This window comes from Neolamprologus multifasciatus, chromosome 16, assembly GCF_963576455.1.
Source record: "Neolamprologus multifasciatus chromosome 16, fNeoMul1.2, whole genome shotgun sequence".
NCBI classification, from domain to species: domain Eukaryota; kingdom Metazoa; phylum Chordata; class Actinopteri; order Cichliformes; family Cichlidae; genus Neolamprologus; species Neolamprologus multifasciatus.
The window spans coordinates 4,452,865-4,471,123 of NC_140454.1; the positions used below are offsets into that span (position 1 = coordinate 4,452,865).

Consider the following 18,259-nt stretch of genomic DNA (forward strand, 5'->3'; position numbering starts at 1 on the left):
TAGACACTGTGAGAGGAATAAACCCCAAAACAAAAGAGTGGTGCAATTAGTTCTTACAAAAATCATTGAAGCAGGAAAACTGATCGCGCCAATTGTCATCAGATATATTTGAGAGGAAGTCCTTTTGAGAGTCTCACCCAAGACTCCCTTGTGCACATTTTCTTTCCCTTCCCTTTTGCCCTCTCTCTTCACTGCAAGAAAAACAACACTTGATTGAAGGGTCTGAAATAGCTGCTCTGCGCAGCGCCCTCCCACGAGGCCCGCGAGGACCTCGCCACGACAGCCAGAAGATATCAAAAATGGCCTCTCTGTAAGCCAGGCAGTGCGGACGTGAAGTGTTGTAATTGGGGGCGTGATGGAGGTTACCTCTGTTTTGCCTTTGCTCTGACAGGACCCCCTGGTCTCCTCGTCCGGTGCCCATTCTGTCGCCTAGGAAACAAAAACAAGAAGAAGAAAAAAAAAGTGCGGTGATGACAAAAGAGGCCGAAAATCAGTCAGCTGAGTCCTTCAGACGCTTACAACAGTTACGCAACAGCGCACTGTTGCTAATACTGTAGGCACGCTCAAAAAGATGCATGAAAAGACTTTAACCTCATTGCTGTTTGTTTATTGTGTAAACATGGCGACTGGCTTGGCAGCCCGGAGCTTATTGGAGGGTAGCGGGCAAAGCACGCAACGAGGCATTTGAAGGGCTGAGGACAGCATTAGCATGTAAATGGCTTTCTCTCTCTCTCGCTCGCTCCCTTCCTTCTTATCCTTTCTTCTCTCTCTGAAAGTTTGCAGCACTCACCTCCACTCCACCACCTCCACCCTCCCACTGCCCAATTATATTCCTGTTGATGGGTATGTCTTGGGCTTAATTACGGATGCAGCACAGCAGCGCTGCGCGGCTGCACTGCAAACACACTAATGCATGAGCATACACACAGTCTGCCTTGGCCACCGGAGCTGCTCTGGCTCTTGTTTAGAGGGGTTGAGAGATGTCCCTTTCTTGGCATTAACTGTACGGTTTATGAGCAGGTGCCAGAGGACCCCCCGTTATGTGTCACTGGCCTCATTTTACTCATCCTCCTCCCCATCTCCTCCTCTTCTCTGATCTCCCTGCCCAAGGAGGAGGTTAACGAAATGTAAAAAAAGTCTGCCATTATATAACAACAATTCATCTCTTTCTTATTCTCTTTATTTCCTTCCCTCCCTAAAGGATTAATGTCACGCAGAATTGATAATTATCTACATGTCGGGGGATTGCCAGGAAAACTGGCCAGTGGGACGAAGTTGTGACCCAACATTCGGCGAAGCCTGCCAACTGAGGCCAAACAAGAGTCCACATTAAACTGGGTCACAATTTCATTCGCCAGATGGAGAACTCGAACAAACTCCAAGAGTTAAAAAGGCAAAAACTTTGATTCATTGTGAAGCTTCTCTTAACTAAAACTTCTTTATGTGTAAATTTGTCCTCAGGTGACGCCATTTATTTTCTTTTCTGGATCTTCATTTTGCTTAAATTAAAACTCCTACAACTGTATAGCCCTAAGACTCTGTAAAACGCTCTGCTGGGAGAATAAAGTTTTGACTTAATGATTTTTATTTTTATTTTTTCAGATCCTCACAGCTCAGAAATAATTTAAAAGGAAATAAAACATTCTACGGACATTTAATCAGAACTTAAGAGAACTGCCAAAACCATTCTGGGGACAAAATGTAGAGTATATAAATAGATCTCTTATTTCACAGATCATGGAGTTTATCAACTATGCTTTAAGGGATGGAAGTTCATGATTTTGGATGATTAGCTTCTGCATAAATTCCTGCTAATGAGTGAAAACGCCACACTGAACAGCGCAATCTGCGGCCTAACGAGCTGCTCAAACATCTGCACATTATCTTGGGATTTCTTTTCTTGCTTTTATTCTCAGCTTATATTCATAGACGATTCACAACTGTGTGATTGTTTTTTTTTATTACTCAGGCAGAACAGTTTCTGCTGCCAAGATGCTGTAGGCAAACAGTTCTTAATTATTTTAAATGTCATTCTTGATTCTTTTGGATGCAGCTTAAACCCCTGCTAGTCAATACGGTCTTTTTTAGCGACATACATCAAAGTAAAGATGTTTCCTGTTGTACAGATTCACACCCATCAGTGAGTATTTGTTTACTGTGCCGGACGTGAATGTTGCTCGTTAGCCTCGGCAGCACACGGATAATATGCTCTACGCTACCTGCACAGCGCTGCAACCGCAGACAAAGTTAGCAACAGGATCCCAAGCATTGTTACAGATCATACCGGACTTAAATGCGACGAACACATTCACCACAGCAGCTTTATCCAATCCAATCCAATTTTATTTATAAAGCACTTTAAAATACCCAGCACAGGAACAAAGTGATGTACAGAAAATAAGTTAAAACAATAGAATAACAGAAAACAGAAAAATAAATAAATAAAACACATAAAACATACAATTAAAACAGCCCTATATTAAAACAAAAACAAGATAAAACAGCATCGAATCACCTAAAAACATCCATCCATCCATTCGCTTCCACTTATCCTTTTCAGGGTCGCGGGGGGCGTTGGAGCCTATCCCAGCTGTCATAGGGCGAGAGGCGGGGTACACCCTGGACAGGTCGCCAGTCTGTCGCAGGGCCAGACAACCATTCACACTCACATTCACACCTAGTGGCAATTTGGATTAGCCAATTAACCTATCCCCACAAGCTGCATGTCTTTGGACGGTGGGAGGAAGCCGGAGTACCCGGAGGGAACCCACACAAACATGGGGAGAACATGCAAACTCCACACAGAAAGACCCCGGCCTGATGTTGGAATTCAATTCAATTCAATTCAATTCAATTTTATTTATATAGCGCCAAATCACAACAAAAGTCGCCTCAAGGCGCTTCACAGATACAGAGAAAAACCCAACAATCATATGACCCCCTATGAGCAGCACTTTGGCGACAGTGGGAAGGAAAAACTCCCTTTTAACAGGAAGAAACCTCCGGCAGAACCAGGCTCAGGGAGGGGCGGGGCCATCTGCTGCGACCGGTTGGTGTGAGAGAATTGAACGCAGGACCTTCTTGCTGTGCGGCAACAGTGCTAACCACCGTGCCACCGTGCCACCGTGCGGCCCCACCTAAAAAATCTCCCGTGCCACCTAAAAACAACTGAAATAAAAATAAAAATAAAAACCAACATCTCACGTGGTGTCAAAGGCCAGGGTACAGAGGTGGGTTTTCAAGAGTGACTTAAACACAGGTAAAGAAGTGGCCTGTCTAATCTCTAAAGGAAGCTCGTTCCACAGTTTTGGAGCTGCTACAGCAAAAGCATGATCTCCTCTAAGTTTACGCCCAGTCCTGGGTATCTTCAGGAGCAGCTGATCAGCTGACCTGAGAGAGTGGGTGGGTGTATAAGGCTGTAGCAGCTCAGAGAGATAAGATGGGGCGAGGCCATGGAGAGCTTTAAAAGTAAATAAAAGAATTTTAAATGGGCAGCCAGTTTGTAAACAACTGCGTCGAGTTGATGTTACACACTGTGCTTTAAATGTCATGCTAAGTTTGCACAATTTAATTCCACTGTAGAGATCTGGAGGCATAAAGAGTCGGGAAATGGGGACTGCTTTTGTGTGCGAGGCTGACTTTTACTGTCGTTCTTCTAATACAGTTTAAGGTAATAGTGATTTAACCCCTGGGCCGTTGCGAGGACGGTGGGTAGATCGTTTCAGTTTGACGGTCGGGGTGAAGAGCTGAATCAAATGGGAAACACGCCTCGAGGGATGGATGCAGAAAGACAACACGCACACGTTAAGAGGAAACTGTGGTGTTCCTGCTCTCGCTACTCTGTTGCCAGCTGAAGAGAAAAAATGTTTGACTTGGAACATCTCCATCTGTCCACTGATGAAACTATCTGTCTGTTACTATCTGTTACTACAAGTAATAAATCTGATGCTTTGATAAACATCATGCTAGCAGTGGAACCCCAACCTGACCAACATCAACTACTAAAAAAGAGGACTAACAACTAGACAGCCACACCAGGTCTCCATATGATCATCAAAAGATCTCCCAACAAATATATATGTGTAAAAGCAACTATAGGTTATAGAATGAATAATGGGGAATACAGATGCTCCACAAAGATGTTGCTGCAACTAGAAACAGAGACGATGAAGGAGGATTAAATGCAAACAAATGTAAATGTAAAAAACAGTTTTCCATCAGAGTGGATCACCCTATCCCTGGCATCTTCCTCTTTCACACCCACCCTCTGCATCTCCACCTTCACTACATCCATGAATCTTTTCTGAGGTCTTCATATTTTCCTCCTGTGACACCTCCATCCTCAACATCCTTTGTCCAATATAGTCTCTATCCCTCCTCTGCAACCATAACTCTCTAACTTTGTCTCCAAACTTCTCAGCCTGAGCGGTCCCTCTGATATAGTCATAAATTCATCCATCCTGGTCACTCCCAATGAAAATCTTAGCATCTTAGCATCATGAAGTTATATTAAGCTCCTGCAGACAGTAAAATACCAGTAAGTGTGCTCTGGCCCGTATTGATAGTTACAGCTCATCTCCCACAGCAGCTCCCTTCAATTAACCTGCCTCAGACTGCACTGGAGAAAGAGCCGGCAGCAGGGGACGGCTATATAAAGTAAACTGTGATTAAAATGAAACTTGAGCTCCAGATACCGAACACGAAGCAGACGAAAAAGTGAAAATATTGAAAGTAGCTAATGTGCTCCGCGGGAGCTCAACTTTCCAGTCGTGTCACTAGTGCCGCTGCCAAACAAGTATGCACGCAGTCAACAACCTGAAATCTACTTCCCCTGAGTACAGCGAACAGTGTGGCACCTGCCATTCAGAAAGCAGCTCCGCCCCCTCCGCACTCCATCATTCTGCCCGTTGAAATGAAAACACTGCTCCTTCACAGCCCCGTGCCTGTCAGCCCATGACAGCCTGGGGACTGATGGGATGACGTCATGTGCAAACACACACACGTGCGCGCACACAAGCACAGGCAGATGGATGCCTTTGCGATGAATCATGGCTTGAAGCATTACCATCTTTTCTGCAGGGCCCCGTCTCCAAGGATCCCCATCGACTTAACCCTGTGACCTTCACCAGAAAGTGCCACCCTCCTTACCGTCCCCCCCTCCCCACCCCTTTCTCTGTCCGTCTCCTCTTCTTCACACCACTTTGGAACAAAGCAACGCTCACACAGAGGCTGTGAGAATACCAGCTCTACCTCAACATCCTCTCCCTCAAATTCCTACACTCCATACCAAGTCCTGAATGACCTGACTGCCATTTACCAAATGAATAAAAGATACGCAGTGTGCAGGCAGGAGAGGTCCCTTCTGCAAACAGGAAAATTATGACTACTTTAAAAAAAGAATTGACCTTGGAACCTAAAGTTTCAATTAAGCACAAACGCTTCTTTGTTAAAAATGTTCTTGTAGTTAGAAACAGTGTTGCCAACTTAGCGACTGTCGCAATATTTGGCGAGTTTTCAGACCCCCTTAGCGACTTTATTTCTAAAAAGCAGCTAGTCAAATATGGCAACTTTTGCTGGTGTTATTAGGAAGGCTTATGACCACTTTTTGACATGAAAGCAGCGGGTGCTACCGTGGGTACCTCGCCCGTGTCAAAGCGCTCACAGGCAGCAGATCGTCCTCACGCAGCAGTCGCCCCCAGCTGCTGTCAGAGCAGGAGATGTTCACAAGGATCACAAGGTTTAAAACTACTTAAAATCACACACACACTTTTTTGTGTGTCTATGTGTGTGTGTAACTCTGCTAGAGTGCCTGTTTTGGGTCACTTTTGCCGGTACCAAGTCCGGATAAAAGAGGAGGGTATTTAATTATTATTATTATTATTTTGTTTTAAATTATGATATTAAAAAAATTGCTAAAAGAATTTAATTTGTAGTTCTAAATATATTCTAAATGCATTTAGGGTGTTTTTTACTCACTTTATGTCTCTTCCACGATGTTATTTCTCTCTCCTTACATAAGCATGACCAATTATGCAAATTAGGCGATGATTTAGCTAGTTCTAGCATTTTTAGGATGACCAATAGCGATTTTCCTTACTGAGGTGTTGACAACACTGGTTAGAAATGACTGTGGTGCGTCTGTAGGTGTATACAGAATACATATTCAATGTACAATGCTACTTTGAGTGGCCAGTTACCTTAGCTTAATTTAGCATAAACAACTTACATATGAGAAAACAATTATCCTGCCTGAATACATCATTATAATTTGTTGTTTTTTTCAAGCCAAACAAAAAAAATAAAATAAAAAATAAACACTGTAAACTGGTTTACTTTAGCTTTAGCTTTACTTTAGCTCAACTTTAGCAGTTAGCTTAGTATTAAGCATATAGGCTAACTATGCTACACAGGTTAAATAGGCTAAACATTAGTAAGCTATTAATTTTTTCAATGCTACTTTGAGTGGCCAGTTACCTTAGCTTAATTTAGCATAAACAACTTACATATGGAGAAAACAACTATCCTGCCTGAGTACATCATTATAATTTGTTGTTTTTTTCAAGCCAAACCAAAATAAATAAAATATAAAATAAACACTGTAAACTGGTTTACTTTAGCTTTAGCTTTACTTTAGCTCAACGTTAGCGGTTAGCTTAGTATTAAGCATATAGGCTAACTATGCTATACAGGTTAAATAGGCTAAACATTAGTAAGCTATTAATTTTTTCAAATAAAGTTTGCTCCAATGTCTTTATGATAAGATGTCCTGACTGTAATTTGAACTGATGACTTTGTCACAGTGAAGCAGCGCCAATAAAATATTATATGTCATGCTGTTAGTGATACTCAAGCAACAATCACCAGCTAATAGCCTAAAGCAAAATTTCATTAGCAGCAACAGATTATGAAGAAAGAAAAACATTCAGGTGAGATATTTAACAATGAATTTAAACTTGTAAAACAGAGATCCATGTCTAAAAAAAAAATTATGCTACTCTAGCTCCCTTTTTTGTATTCCCCTGTTCCATAGTCATACTACAGGTACCCAAGGCTGATAGCCAGAAAAACAGGGATACAAACTGGTTTCCATATAAAAGTCACCCAGCATCCCAACCTAAAACTCTCAATCCCTCCTCACCTAAATAATTCCATATGATGTTATATCACATTCCGACTCAGACCTCCTGCCAATTTAGGCGCTGTGCAAATGTCTGCTGGGTGTGCGAGTGGAGGCATCTGACGCAACTCAATCACACTTCTTTTCTCACACTATCTTTAAATGCCAGATGTATGTTTTGCATCTCTGGAGTGTGACATCCACGTTTAGTGAGTTTTATAATAAGTTTTCCTTCATTTCACATTTCCTTCAAAATCCAAGAAGCAGGAGAGGAAATAGCTTTCCATTACTAAGACATTCATATATAAACACATTAAAAAATAAACAAACAAAAAATCACAATCACTGTCCTTGCAGAAAATATCGCAAAGTTAAAGACCCATGTGTCTACTAACTTCCTGCCATTTTTCATGCTCACACACCCCAGGGCCACAGAGGCTTTATTATTTGCGCCTGTAGTCTCAGTTGCATGTTAGAGTTCATTTCCATCTATTAGTGGGGCCAGCAACCATGTACAAATCCCCACCATCAATTCCACCTCCAAACCTGAGCATGACACTCCATTTCTCCCAATTTTGTCTCGCCGTAGACACAATAGGAATATCTTGCCAGCGGCGCCGTTCTTAAAGGAGCAAAGACAGAGGAAAAACATGAATTTTTTATGGGCAAATAAAATTGCAGAAAATACAATTAGCAGCAAGATAGAGGATTCATCACTTTTACTGCATAAAGGTGGCAGCTGGGCTCGAAAATGAATTCTATTTTTACGAGAAATTGAGAGAAAAGGGGGGGGAGATGGTGAGTGGGAAACGCTAATGAAGTAAAGAGAATCTGCAAGCGGTGGCGGCTGCAAATATGGTCTTTCCTGAAATGTGGTGCTATGTCGATAAGGCCTCTCACTGACACACTGCTAACATCATGTGTGACAACTAATTATAACTCATGAATATTGTAAATAAGTGTGTCAGGGGAGTAATGGTTGTTTGAATAGGAGCTGTCTGACACTTGTTACAGTCGAGACAGATTTGTATAACAATGCGAAAGGATTGTTCCTCACTGTTGTTAGTTCAGTCTAGAAGAGCATTAAAATATGAAAAAAAAAGCATCCCTGGAGTATTTAATATAGAGCCGAATAATTAAATATCTTTAACCAGCAACAGCTAAACCATTATTCAATATGTACATAATGGTTTGAAATGCAGAACGGCTCATTCAGAATAAAATATTGCGTGTTGATGAGTATTATCCGTGTAAGCAGGTTACTTTACAGTCACAAAAATGTATTCTGTGTTCACCACAGGCTCTTCCTCTAAATACTCCTCCATTGTTGAGCAAAAAAAGGCATTATCGTACATTCATCGACTGTTGATCACGTCCCCTTGTTTCCACCTCTTCCTGCCATTTCAGGCACCAATAAATCACACCCAGCCCGTACACTCCCAGACTTAATGGTTGACAGTATGGCCAGATTTGGCACAAATTGGTGCCCAGGTGGTGCAGAAGAAAAACAGTCAGCAGCTAAAATAGTAACACGGGAGCGAACACCTGTGAGCCGTGTTCGCAGGTGGGAAACCAGTGACGCGTCGTGCGCTTGCCTTTAACACTTGTCAGGCAGGCTTTTGATGTTACGTGACGTGTTATGTTCAGCACGGGTAATGTATTTGCAACATCACTCTAACTGCTCCAGTGTCTGCATCAGTACTGGCTAAAAATAATAAATACACTGACATCACAAGCAGACAATGACTGCCTCACTCAAAAAGCCACCTCTTCCACGCTTTCCCTCTCTGATGTCCAAAGGTGATGCATCCTGATGCTTTGGGAGATAAATATTGCACTGGATGTTGAAAGGAAGCGGAAACTCAAACTCATGGCGAGTACATTAGGTGTTCAGAAGTGGCACTGTGTATTTTGTCTTGCCACCAGCTTTTAAAAATCACAGCTTTAAAAGCTTAAATGTTTGTTTTTTCTGTCTCTCTCTCTGCTGGTTTTGGAAATCATACAAACTGCAACACTAAATTGTGAAATTGTTAGCTGAAAGCTATAAAGTGGACAAATTTAACTTCTCAGAATTTTGACACAAAATAAACGATGCTAGTCAGCAGATGGTTTATTATACAGTAAACGCGGTGTGTGGTTTTTATACACTTTTGGTTTCCATTGTACTCTGTAAGTGCGAGACTGCTGTAAGCATAAAAACATGACCTGCGTGTGAGGCTGCCTGCTGGATGACAGGTGACACAAAAATGGATGCACGTCCATCTGTGTCAGTCCTGAAAATGAAACGTCTTAGTAACTTGAGGAATGACCTGATTATATTTCGTGTAAATGAACACCAGAGGAAATGGACTCTGGGATGAACTCAGAAAGTGGTGGTCGAAGATCAACGTCAAAGTTGGGTCAAAAATTAATTACAATTTGATCCCAAAGGTCGCTGGGACATTATTCCCAAGTTTTGGACTGTGCAATTGCTCACACGCCGTTGCTTTACCGTTTATTTAGGCTACGTTCACTCTGCAGGTCTTAATGCTCAATTCCGATTTTTTGATCAAATCCGATTTTTTTGTCCGCTCGTTCACACTACAAATAAAATGCGACAGCAAACGCGCTCTAGTGTGAACGCTCAAAGCGGCCGCATGCGCAAAAGAAGACGTCACACACAACGCGCTCTGTTTAGACCCAGAGCAACAGTATTGTTTGACTGATGGCCCTTAATATAAAGACTTCAGACTTCACGTTTCCCAATTTTTGCTTTAAGTTATTTTGTTATTTACATAATAATGTAAATAACCTAATAATGATCCTTATTGCTGTTTTAGAGGAGCGCTGCTTCAAAGGATAGTTGCAGATTTCTGTCAGAATCTGCAGATACAAATAAAATGTTCACGTTTCTCCAACGTTGTCTTCCCAACAGTTTCACCGGATGGCCAGGAAGCGTTCGCGATGTCTTCTCCGGCGCTGATAATTGGCGTCTGTCTTGTGTCAGTGATGTAAAAGACAGATTTAATGCGACTTGACCGTTCACACAGCAGTCGCTTTCTGAAAGATCGGATATGTATCGGATTCAGTACCACATACGAAAGTGACCCAGATCGGATTTGAAAATATCGGATTTGTGCCGTTCACACTGTCACACCATGATCGGATATGGGTCGCATAGGGTCAAAAAAATCGGATTTGATGCGCTTTCGCCTGCAGTGTGAACGTAGCCTTACTCTCTCTCTTTTTTTTACAGATTCACACATTGCTCAGTAATGGGTCATTTACATCAGAGGTAGAGTACAAGAAAGAAAAAAATACATATAGGTCAAAGGGCAACGAGTGTGCAGATTAATTCACAGCCTTAAAAAAGAGACAAATGATTGGACACTAATGTGTCTTCATCACAGTCAAATAGTTGAAGATATGAGAAAAGCACCAGGTGTCTAACTGTCATTGGGTATTTACCTGACTGTGGTTACAGTCTAGTGGATTTTAAATAAGAGTGGGAGTTACCACAGTCACTGTGAAAATGCCACATCCCTCACAATATGTCAGAAGTCTCTATTTAACTGCATATATTAGAAGGTGCACAGTGTCTTGTCAGTCCTTGTGCCAATTTGTGTAGCAATATTTTGTTTCACGCTGCTCTTATGTTGAACCATTAAATATTAAAAGTGCCTTCATATGAAAAATAGTTCAGATTTGCTATTGAGCCACTTTCATTCCATTTGCACCCTGAATGGGGAAAATCATCCTTCAACAGCAAAATGCAAACAAAGGAATACACAAGTAAATACATGCATATTTACATAAAACACCCACAGGCTTGCATTCATGTATACAAACACAGACGTATAGGATTTCCCCAGCTACACAACCACTGATGAATGAAACACTATTTTCAGCAATCCTTTGTCTCGCGGCTCAATGTATCGCAACACTGATACACGGACACACCCACATCCTCCCCTTTGTGTTTCCTCCCCACACGCACAATAACGATGTCCATTCACAATCCCCCACGCACGCAGACACGCACACTTGTTAACCGAGAGCTCATCTGCTCATACCTCCCCTTGTCAAACTCCCCATTCTGACAGAGGGAAGCGGTGCAGCAGGACGCCATTAACCTACACCTTCATCTACATACTGCTCGGACACGGAGAGCACAGTGCTGCCATATTCAGCACACATTTCAGGAATTTAAATACACTTGTTGTCAAAGACATCTATACAAACACCAGCAAACACACAGCAGGAGCCAATGGGAATTCATCTGCAAATGCAAACCTACAAGGACTTCATGATCTTGCTCTGTTTTGGTGAGATTTACCAGTGTAATGTTTTCTTAATGCTTTTAACAGTGAAAAAATCTTTTGATACACAGCTACACACACTAAAAATGTGTGCAAATCATTAATATTGACAACACTGCTTGAGTTGATTTCTTGTTTGCTTTCATGCCCTTTAACAAGATATCTAATCAAGGATTCTTCTATAAAAGAAGATAACACTGATGCTCTATGATTTCTGGAGCGTATGATTTCATTCAAATACAGGGTAGAAAGAAACATTTCATTGTCCTCTTACAAGAAACTATTGTTCCCGTATCAGTATGAGGAGATTTCAAGAGACGCCTGTTTCAAATAGTGCTGCGCAGGGTCGGGTGTGTGTGTCAGGGATGAAGACCACGTGCAGACACTGATCAAAGGAATTTGGTGTTATTGAACAAGCTTATAGACACTTCAAAAAAAAAAGAGAACTGTTTTTTTTGCTATATACACCCACCAACGAAAGAAATACGACTGCAGCTGGTTAACATCACAGCTCAGATGGGGGTCCCAAACATGTTTGCATCCTGTCAACATGTCACTAGCATGATCCTGTATATGGATGTTTTTTCCTGTAGAGTGATGCTGTTGGCAGGTGCAGTCTGACAGACAGAAAATAGTTCATATTTGAAACTGCTCAGAACAAGGTTTGTGGAATTTTTTAGTAAGTTTAGTAGTTCACGGTAATACCGGTGTAATTTTGGGCAACGATAGGAAAATGAAATATCGCGATAGAATATGGGTAAAACGCGCGTGCGCAGTGCCTATGTTTACATACGCACATGGCGGCGACGCAGAATGAGAAGAGCGAAAGCGGATCATTGAATGAAACACATGAACCAGAACTGGTTTGTAAAAATGCTGCAACTTCAGTGGTGTGGAACTGGTTTAGCTTTCGTCCGTCAGATACACAACAAAGCACTATTTTTGGTAGCTAGCATGCTAGCGGGCCATCGTTGTTACCGTGTTGTTTGGAAAATACGGCACATTTAAAATCAATCCTTTGATTTTTCTGAAAATCGACAGAGCCCCTTATAATCCCGTGTGCCTTATGTATGAATTCTGGTTGTGTTTACTGACCTCGAAACAATTTTATGTACACGGCGCTCGAAAATCTGTCAAATGTTTCAGTACGACTTTGCTAAGCTACGAAGCCGCACCGCTTGATGGATTGTCGGAGCATTACGGCTGTCGTAGGCGGAGCCTCGCGGAGTGATACGTACTGTGCTTCAACATAATATTACCGTATTGTGTGTGTATGACCTCTTTTTAAGTTGTGTGGATATTATACATGGTTACGCTGAGGATATGTCGGCCAGTTTCCACTGGAAATGCCTTTTGGTTAAACTGTCAGCAACGAATTTGCACTGTTACATTTTTATGTAACTTTAATGCACATAAAAAAAAACAGCTGTTTGTTTAAGTGAAAATACATTGATGGGTTTTTGCACTAATAAAGTTGTGGAGTTGTAAAGTATTTTGTCTAGTGTCAATTATATCGTCAGTTATATCATTATTTTCAAATGTATATCGTGATAAATATTTTTGGTCATATCGCCCTGCTCTAATAAAAACCTGTTTTCTGAAATGAGACACTTCAGTTTTTTAGATGTTTTTAGGCACTATGAGCAACACAAGTCAAATACCATCATAACACATCTACATGGATAACCACAGACCACAGGAAGGCCACATATATTTCATTTTCTGGTGAACTGTCTCTTTAACGTTATTTAAATGTAAACTAGATGTTTTGTAGTCATGCTCGTGGATATTTTGACAGAAATTATTCAAGTAATGACACTGGGAAGAGGAAGCTTTTTTCTTCTTCTCCTTTGATGTTAATGCCGCGATGAATACATTGCTTGGTTCGGCATTTGTAACAGCCTGTATGTGGTTGCCCACTCGCCACGCTGCTGCCTCCTACTCACTGCAATTCCACAGGCAGGTGAAGGCAGACAGTCTCTCCATGACCAGCCCACTAGCACGCTGGATCATCCCTCGTCTTCCTCAAACACTTAGTGTACTGTGCTCACCCGCACAAGTATGGTGATTCACGCGGGAACTGCATGCACTAACACAGCATGCTGTTTAGTGTGTGCATTGTATTATTTTTATCTTTGAAGTGGTCAAAAGTTGATTGTTAAAGAAAAGAAGCGACATTTAATCCATCCATCTGTTTTTCTAACTTCTTAACTATGAAAATAAGTAAACAACAAGACAAAAAACAATTCATTTTGTACCACTGCAATACAAATTTTGTTACTTTTTCCTAGCCGGCTGGCAAAGCTGCAGCACATTACAGGGTGACAAGTAGCCCCCGTTTGCTCTCAGCTCTGTAGCTCGCAGATTATGCCTGCACTCCGACAAAGGCCGCATCAATAATTAAATCTCCGTCCAAACTGAAGCCCAGAAATTAATGAAGAGTGTGAATGAAATCAGCTATGACTCATCAAATGCAGGGCAAGAGCGGAGCTTGATACTGTGAGCGAAACAGGGGTATGAATATCCATCCAGTGGCCTTCCATTCATTTTGAATGTCTCCATTTTCTCTGTGAATCCAACTGTTTTTGCACTGAAAGCACCCGGACGATATTCAACTAAGATTTATTTATACAATAGAACTGTAAAACAACAGGTGTTTTTAACGATGATACAATATTAAGGACGGTGCACAGCAGTGATTGGTGGAAGGAACTTTTTTTATCCAGAAAGAAACCTCCAGCAGAGCCAGGCTCAGGCATAGAGACACCACAGGATAAAAGGAAAAAACTATGGGAGAGAAATATATAACGCAGATGAATAATCATTGATGTGTACAAGGGAAGGTCAGTGTGTCTTCAGTCTAGCCAAAGGTCAGTTTCTCTTGTCCCAAAGGAATTTAGGCATTCGACAAAAACACCTACAATAACAAATCCGGACAGATGGGACGCTCCCAGCCATCTCTGTGGAGGAGGGATTTTTCATCAGACATGTCCTGAACAAAAGAACAAGCAGCGACATTGACCTGTTGAATCAACTTTGCTCTCGTGACCTTGATTAGCTGCAGGGAAACTACACACGCTGCGGCCAAACAACAGCGAACAGTCAAACCAGCTGCTCTCCCCTGCAGTAAACGGCCTTTGGACAACCTGGTAGGTTTAATCATCCAACCACTCAATTTTCCATGCAGAAAAAAAAAGAAGCTACAAGTATGCTACAATCACTATCAATATGTCAAATATCACAATATCAATAAAATAAAGCACATTTTCCTCATGATTAGGGCTGCCACAAACGATTATTTTGATAGTCGACTAGTCACCGATTATTTTTGCGATTAGTCGACTAATCAGATCATCATCCATTGAACGTAAAACTTACAGCTTATTGCACCAGCAGCATCTGCTCTTATATAACTATCATTAGCTTACAGCTTTAAGTGTTTAAGGTATGTGCTAACTAAAAATAAAGACAAGATGATAGTTTATTAAATTTTAATGAAGTTTGCAGATTGTTTCGGTGAAGTTTAATAAACTCCTTGCTATCTAAAATATAACAGGACACCGGAGTAAATTATCGAGCATCTCACACTTCTGATAATCAGCTGTCTGCTTGATGTTTATTCAGCTGTGTAAAAACTATAACTTTAATCTCAGCCAAACCGATTTACTCAGGAACAAATACAATACTGAAAAAAGCCAAACAATAACATTTTTAAGTTATCTAAGTGAATTATATATATTTAACCTGAGTAACGAAAGACGGCGGTGGGTTTGAAAACGATTTCCCGGGAGTCCGGTGTTCTCACGGCTCTAGTGAGCCTAGCCCCCGGCTAGCTATCGAGCTAGTGGGTAACAGACGTCTCCGAAAACGTCGGAGCGCTTTTGAAAATATGTGGTGTCTTGATAAACTGAGCAGATATTTGAGGTTTACACAGCTACATTCTCGCCTGAAAATATGTTAAACGTTTATTTTGTGACCCAGAAAGAATAATAAGAGTAATATTAAAACTAATTAGCTGCCGCCATGAATTCTGGGACACAGCTTCTTCTTCTTCGGGGTTTAACGGCAGCTGGCATCCTTGTACATGCAGTGCTGCCATCTTCTGTTTCAGTCCGTTATTACACTCTTATATCCTACTACTTATTCCTGCGTCTTTTGGGATCTTACAAAGCTTCAAACGACGCGTCGACTATTAAATTAGTCGTCGACGATTTTGATAGTCAACGTAATCGTGACTAGTCGACTAATCGTGGCAGCCCTACTCATGATATATATATATATATATATATATATATATATATATATATATATATATATCAACAACAATGTGCTTTCCATAATTATCAACACATGATGTAAAACCTGTTGCACAAACACATTCATATCCAGCATGTCAATAAGACATCAGAAATTTGTGTAAAATAGACTAAAACACTCAAAATATATTCAGTGAGAAACAAGGAAAAGCTTAAAAAAAACATATAGATGATCAATATAGTTGCTGATTCAACTTGATTCAGTTCATGAATTGATAAACTAAAGAAAAAATAACATGCTAAGGTCACATCGTCACAATTCCACAAAAAGGTAATGTGGCAGATTTGCATCTTCGTTCGGTTGCAGCATTAGTGAGCTACAAAAATCTATGCATTAACATCGAAGAAGTACAAACATTGGCCAAAACGAGAATAAATAAGAAGAAAACTGAGTAGAACATATATTGACTGAGTGAGAGCAAACGCATCTTAGTTTAAATACAGATTACAGTGTTACACTACTTTGGTTGAATGCTCCTGTCAGCCTGAAGAAACCATCATGTCACGCAGCGGGACGGCCACCTGGGGGTTTGCTCATCATCAGCTGGCTGTGGGAGCCCGAGCACATGGCTCAGCTCAAACAACCGCAAACACAAACAACACATCAAGGACAAGCAATCCCAGGCCCTGAGCACATGGGGGTGAGGGCACTCCCGCTTTAGAACTTCTGACATTTCCCAGCAAGCAAACCCGAGAAAAAAACGAAAAGTCTCCGACTTGGAAGATAAGGACACAGCAAATAGAGGTAACCTTAAAGGAAAGTAAGTCTCAGGCAATGTGGTGAAAAGCCACAACGACCCCAGATTCATATTAGGGCTGATAGTCAGTGGAACTCTGGAGAGAAATAACTAAGAAGTATACTTTTAGGGAAGCGTGATATCACAAAAATGACACCATTATCCTTTTCCATAACCCCTTCCCCCCTCCTTCCCCAGCCGCCCCATGCATTTACAGAAAGGGCAAACCAATCAGAGGGAAATTTGACTGTGCTCTGCCACATGGAACACTGCAGCTCAACGGCGGCACACCTACAGGAACACGCACAAAGCTCCCGAATCAAGCTAAGCTGTTTCCCTGTGTCTGCACTCCACTACATATCCTATAATGTCTTGGTTTCACAATGGCGCGAGGCTCCACTTCAGCATGACATTTACGCTCATTATAGTATTTTTAAGTGACGTCAGCACGCATAATCTTTGGAGTAAAGGGGCCGCATATTGATGTACACCCAGATTGTTCTATACAATAGAAAACCAGCAGAGCAACACGACGAATGGGCACACGAGAAAGATTCAATGAAAGCATTAACCTGATAGAAAATGCAGCGACAGTTCCGCATCAGGAGCAACTACAATGTTCTTCTGAGGATAAATGTCACACAGACGCCCTGAGATTTATTTATTTTTTCACTGTATGTGGAGTTGAGAAAAAGGAAAAAAAACAAGCGTGCAAAGGCAGAGGGAGCTATAGAGAAAGTAACCACGTAGAGATTGTGGAGTGGAAGGTTAAGGCAGGTGGAGACAGATACGCGGAGATCCAGACAGTAATATGGTGTTTACACATTCCACCTCCATGTTGCTTCTGTCTTATCTATGCAGGGATTATCTGATGGACTGACAAAGACCTCTCTCCTCCCCCTCAAATCACCTTCTTTCACTTTGCTGCACTAGCAGATATTGCAATTGGAAGAATTAAAGAACGGGGGGGGGGTGTTTGACTTACTCCTGTTGCTGTTATGAAACGCCTTTTTGTGCAAGTACTCTTAACTATTAACTTAAACAGCTCACATTGTCTTAATGTGAAGATATTTATTCTGAATGAGCTCATTCAGAAAAAAGGATATAAATGTCATGTTTTGGGAAGCTTATATTAGACTGATAGTCATAAAATGCATCGTTCAGTTTGGCCAAATAAATCGACTGATTGACAGGTAAGCTGAAGGGAAATAAAATTGAATAAGAGTGAACTGTTAATCTCACTTGCAAGAAACAAAAGCACATTCTGTGTGAAAATACAGGTTTTACTCAAAAAGCCCATGAAAAGAGGATTATGCTGCAGACCTGGTTTGAGAAGCTTTTGTGGAAATGTTCATGTATCAGAGTGAAGCTTTGACATGGCTGGGAGCCATCTAGCCAGCTGCTGTGAATCCATGTTGTTGGACGAAGCTCTTCCCTCACAGCAGATTTTTCAGAACCATCTTTAAAGCTTACAGGGGTTAAGTGTGTATAAATAAAAAAATATTGGTAATAGTCAGAGTAATCTTCTTTTTTTTGTACTTCTGTCTATTATTTCTCACCCCAACCGGTCGCAGCAGATGGCCCCGCCCCTCCCTGAGCCTGGTTCTGCCGGAGGTTTCTTCCTGTTAAAAGGGAGTTTTTCCTTCCCACTGTCGCCAAAGTGCTGCTCATAGGGGGTCATATGATTGTTGGGTTTTTCTCTGTATCTATGAAGTGCCTTGAGGCGACTTTTGTTGTGATTCAGCGCTATATAAATAAAATTGAATTGAATTGAATTATTTTCATTTTTCA

The 18,259-nt window shown here is 41.3% G+C and overlaps 1 protein-coding gene across 5 annotated transcripts in view; it reads right to left on the reverse strand.

The window, feature by feature from the left end:
- Positions 1-18,259, reverse strand: part of sema5ba (sema domain, seven thrombospondin repeats (type 1 and type 1-like), transmembrane domain (TM) and short cytoplasmic domain, (semaphorin) 5Ba) — a 222,446-nt gene that overhangs the window by 74,434 nt on the left and 129,753 nt on the right. For all 5 annotated transcript variants that reach the window (XR_014869864.1, XM_085135965.1, XM_085135963.1 and 2 more), the window contains one exon: positions 367-429. Coding sequence is in view for 4 of the 5 variants with exons in the window: in XM_085135965.1 (XP_084992091.1) it covers positions 367-429 (63 nt within the window). In the remaining variant the exon portion in view is untranslated. The remainder of the gene's footprint in view (positions 1-366; positions 430-18,259) is intronic.